This window comes from Leptodactylus fuscus, chromosome 3, assembly GCF_031893055.1.
Source record: "Leptodactylus fuscus isolate aLepFus1 chromosome 3, aLepFus1.hap2, whole genome shotgun sequence".
Taxonomy (NCBI): domain Eukaryota; kingdom Metazoa; phylum Chordata; class Amphibia; order Anura; family Leptodactylidae; genus Leptodactylus; species Leptodactylus fuscus.
The window spans coordinates 203,694,695-203,699,745 of NC_134267.1; the positions used below are offsets into that span (position 1 = coordinate 203,694,695).

The following is a 5,051-nucleotide window of genomic DNA, read 5'->3' on the forward strand; positions in this document are numbered from 1 at the left end:
TACATTTACATTCAGTGCACAGAGATCACAGAAGGGCTGTTTAAGAATATAAGCAAGCGAATAAAGTCAATACCTGCTGCTATAAGACACTAGATGAAACACTATTCACACAGTAGCTTGTTATGTCTGCCCCAATATCAGAAAGCGGCAAGAGTCATAGCTGCATATAACATACTGTATCATATACAGCAGGACTGAAGAGCAGTTTGTACAAATCTTATATACTTTGTATATGATGTAACATCTATTTAGACTACATAGCCTATGAATGGTATATAACATATTATTGTATATAATATAGCATTCTCTCCTATAAGGAGATTCGTTGGTACTGCAGATCCATATCCTCAGGCCGCAGGGTTACCCAGAGCTTTTCTTTGGGCGTCTGCACAGTTTATTAAGCTTCTTTTGTTGGTTTCTCTTACTCCTTTTTGCCTGTTTGTCCCTATAGAAATGAAAGAAAAGAGGAAAGGATCAACTAAAAGGAGCAAAGCATGAAGGACGGAGACTGTGGACTGCTGTGGACTCATTTATAATGGGGCTATGTATGGGCCAGGTCAGTGTGCAGGTGAAATATACATGTAGTTTTAAATTTGACCAGTAGGCTTAGTGAAATCCTGGAAATGTGGGCAGCAAAGTAGTGTATAAGGCAGGGGTGGGCAATTCATTTTCCCATGGGGCCACATGAGAAATTGTAACAGTTCTAGAAGGCCATGCGTGCCGTGGTAAATTTAGCTCCACCCACTTCTCCACCGACTCCGCCCATTCTCAATCATTTTTCCATGTGCCCCACAAAGTAAAATCCTCCTACAGTCATCCGTACATTATACACCCCCCCATTATAATGTTTCCCTCCAAATGTCCCGCAGTACTAAGTCCCTCTCCTGGTGCCCCAGTATAAAATAGCAGAAACTAGAGGGGACATTAAACTGGGGCAGCTGGAGGGGGACATTAAACTGGGGGCCACTAGAGGCAGACATGTCCCCCTCCAGCTACCCCCCATGGTTTAATATCCTCCTCCAGCTACCCCAGTTTAATGTCACCCTCCATCTGACCCCTAGTTTAATGTCCCCCCTCCATGTGCATTCAGTTTAACTGCCCCCCTACATCTGCCCCTAGTTCCCCCGTCTTGCTCACACATGCTGTCTCTTTTCTCTTTATTATCCAGCAGCCTCCATTGCCGGCAGCTTGCAGCAAGCACACAGTCCCGTGTGGCTCCGCCCACTAACGAGTCATAGCCTATCCTGGTGATAGGCTGTGATGACATCATCACAGGTCCTTGAAAAAACTTCCACTAGCTATCCAGCCGGATGTGGCCCGCGGGCCAGACATTGCCCCGGTCTAGTATAAGGCATCAAATGGGAATGAACTTCAAAGAAGAACTTACACAGCAGATATCATTTTCTTAACCCATTTCTGTTTGGGGTCAGCACACAAACGGATTATGTTTGGCTTTCCGCACGGCTTGGTATTAACCTTAAAACTAGAAGAAAATACAGAAACATTAGACAACAATCAAGAAAAGCAGAACTACTACAATGGCACTTACTATTACATATGTGCATATAAGTGTATTTGTGTATCTACAGTATAATGAGTGTGTATGACTATTGTATGGCAGGGCGCGGGCTGGATGACATTTACCTTTATGTTACGGTTCATTGCTCGCTCATAATATTACTACAGCAACAAGCGCTAACAAAAGTTACAAGGTTTAAGTGTTTGCTATACAGATGAAGCAAAGTTTCCCTTGATACTTTAAATAAACAGTAGCAGCAAACTTTAACTTGCCTGTTTCAATGGCTTTTGTTTTGTTCTGCAGCAATAGAAATATTTATCCCTTCTCCCCTCCACATAGAATTATTTCTATTATGTCTGCTATAGATTGTATTCCATAGAGTAATAAGTAGAGATGATCGAACAGTAAAATATTCGATATTCATTTCAAATAGCCCCTCAATATTCGACTATTCAAACGAACATCGAACTCCATTATAGTCTATGGGGAAAAAATGCTCGTTTCAGGGGATCCTACTCTTTGACTCAGGAGGGTCACTAAGTCCACTATGACACCCAGGAAATGATACCAACACCCTGGAATGCAACTGGGACAGCAGGGGAAGCATATCTGGGGGCATCTAACATGCCCAAGTCACTGTATTACGTCGGGATCCCTGTCAGCTTGCGATATGCGGGAGCTGACTTTTTCCCATAGGAATGCATTGACCAGCATTGATTGGCCGAATGCCATACAGAGTACAGCATTCGGCCAATCAACGCTGGTTCTGCCGGAGGCTCGTATGTGAGGAGGCGGAGTCTAAGATCGGACCAGAATGGAGACTGCTGCCTCATCTGGCAGAACCAGTGTTGATTGGCAGAATGCTGTACTCTGTATGGCATTCGGCCAATCATCGCTGGTCAATGCATTCTTATGCCGAGATGTAGCAGTGCTGGCTGTGCGCTCAGCTCGTCTACACCGGAGATGAAGCCTAGTTGAGTACACGGCCAGCACTGCTACACCGGAGATGTGAACCCTGCTGCACACTCAGCTCTGCTGCATCAGAGATGCGCTGAACCCTGCTGCACACTCAGCTCTGCTGCATCTCAGCAGAGCTATAGCGGCTGGGTGCCTGTACTTCAGCTCAGCTTTCTTTGAAGTCAATTGGATCAGAGCTACAGTACCTGTGCCTGGCCACTATACAGGGATTGGAGCTATTTGAGGACCTGTGGTGTGTATACTAAGGGCGGTGGATTTTTATCGGTGACCAGCTGTCATGGGACATGGGAATAATCCTTTAAGTTTAGTACATTGGATAAAAATCCAATATGTATTTACAAGGCAGAAATCTGAGGCTGACCTGGACTTTTGCTGTTGATTTGCTATAGCATGCCTCCCAGCTATTCTAGATCCAACAGGACAGTCTCAGATTTCAGGTGCTATGACTTGATTTCAACTGTATCTGTGTCCTCGGGATGGACATACAGTTTAATACAATGGTGGATCAGTGAAACCTAATAACTACTAGTCCTGCAGTCACCTCTGCCACTACATCCCTGCTCTGACTTCTGTAACTACCACTACTAGAAATATATACATGAAATATTATTGGGGACTTACACAATAGCATCAATATTACAGACGCCGGCAGATTCCTGGGAATAATAGCTCTTGAACATTCCCACTTGTGAAACTGTAAATTTCTTTTCTGTATACTTATGACAGCAGTCAAATATTCCAAGTGCTGAAATGCAATAAACATAATTTATTACTGAGAACAAATACCACATGCATACAATTCCTCTTACATGGAAAACCTTATGGTGCAACCAATAATGGACAGACTTATCAATGTGTCAGAACTTGTGGTGGTTTGGGGTTCCCTATCCTATATTAAACCATAAATACCTGATTTGTGTGGGGCTAACAGTCGGCCCCCAGACCGATCAGCTGTACAGAGCTGTCCTATATACAAAATGGGGCTGGAAGCAGAAAGCATCATCCCGTATATAGTGGCAGGGCGCCGTAACTACAGCACAGCTCCCATTGAAGTCAGTCTGTGGCTCCTCCACCAATCAGGTATTTATGGCCTGTCCTAAGAAAAGTCTATAAAAACCTTAACCCTACACAGCCCCTTTAATGCAAAAACTGTACTGTGCTTATACTGTGTGATCCTTTCTGTTAATTCCTCCAGGAAGGTTTATTTGCTCTCTATGTCTGACAATGTTGTACATTACCGCAGTCACAGGACAACCCAATTCTGTACTTTAACTCTAAAAATTGTCAACCAAATGTGAATACCATATATAAAGAGGTAACAGGTTGAGTTTGTCAATGTAGCAGAGCTGAATTTGTCATTTGACACAATTCATTAGTTAGATTTGTGTTTTTTTGTTTAACAAAGTGACAACTTCAGCTCTGCTACAACTGTGTGAATATTAGACTATATACTCAGGTATGTAGCATAACAACCATAGGGATTATAAGATATCTTGCTTCGTGCTTTCTTACCTGGTGAAACAGCCACAAGTATGATAAGTGTGAGAACGAGCAACAAAGGCAGGCTCCTGCTTGAAATCATTGTTGTCACTGTAGTTGGCGGACTTCAGTTAATGTGTGACATGACGAGGGTTTATATATCTACCTGGATACAATGACACGCTCAGACGCTCACCTTTTGTGTCAATCTAGGAAATTCCATGACTTGTGATCACTCCTCTAGTTCAGCAAGGCAATGGATTTTCCCTGACAAGCCACATTTTATCACACATACCTCCTGGTGATGCAATGTGCGTGTGCCTGGTAAATAAGCAATGAGCGTATAATATAAAGCTGCATTGTCTTTTATTTGGATTATTCTCTGCAAAGTTGTTTAACAAATAACCATTGGGTTACATAACAAAATATATAATAAGCCCCCACCGCACTATGACTGCCTTTATTTATTTATTATGCTTACTTATATAGCGCCATCATATTCTGCAGCGCTTTACAGACATTGACAGTCACTGTCCCATATAGGGCTCACAATCTACATTCCCACCTTAAGCAGAAAGTTTATTATTTTGGTCTCCTTTATACACAAGGATTGTGATTTTTCAGTACAGATAATACACAGTGATGTCACAGTCAGGACCAGCGTTGGGAGATGGGGGTTGGGGCAGACTGGGATATGCCTGTGGCCCCCATCCCTGAAGGGGTCACGGGATCTGGAGCGTCAGGCTTTCAGCCTCAAATTCAATAAGCTCCACAGCTGTATTAGTGTGCTGTGCCTTGCACTCTACTACAGTTTAAGCCAGTTTAAGCCAGGGGTCACCGTCACCCGGATCGCTGACTAATGGGGAATTCGGTACAGGATTCCCTGTTAGTGTGCGCTCTCTTCTTTTAGCTGTATGAGCTTTACCCAAAACCTAGGGTCCCAAACCTTGGCATGGGTCGATGTGAGCTAAGAGCTACACTTCTGTGAAGATGGAGATTGTTATTTGTTGCTGTGAGGCTACTTCTCTTAAACCCTTAGAAGATTGCTGAGTGATCTACTAGACTATTGAGAAAC

General features: G+C 43.3%; 1 protein-coding gene across 1 annotated transcript; it reads right to left on the reverse strand.

Annotated features, from left to right (window-relative positions):
* Window positions 1-360: 360 nt before the first annotated feature.
* LOC142196931 (C-C motif chemokine 20-like) lies at window positions 361-4,079 on the reverse strand. The gene is made up of 4 exons (XM_075266908.1): window positions 4,010-4,079; window positions 3,119-3,242; window positions 1,388-1,483; window positions 361-445 (listed from the first exon to the last, which is right to left on the reverse strand). Exons 1-4 carry the CDS (start codon window positions 4,077-4,079, stop codon window positions 361-363), a joined length of 375 nt encoding a protein of 124 aa, XP_075123009.1.
* Window positions 4,080-5,051: the final 972 nt, after the last annotated feature.

Excerpts from the sequence above, each read along its gene's own strand:
- LOC142196931 (XM_075266908.1), bottom strand. The coding sequence starts at position 4,079 with ATGATTTCAAGCAGGAGCCTGCCTTTGTTGCTCGTTCTCACACTTATC. Across the intron at positions 1,484-3,118 it reads TGTAATATTGATGCTATTGT|TTTTAAGGTTAATACCAAGC; the intron begins GTAAGTCCCCAA and ends ATTTTCTTCTAG. Across the intron at positions 446-1,387 it reads AAGAAAATGATATCTGCTGT|GGACAAACAGGCAAAAAGGA; the intron begins GTAAGTTCTTCT and ends TCATTTCTATAG.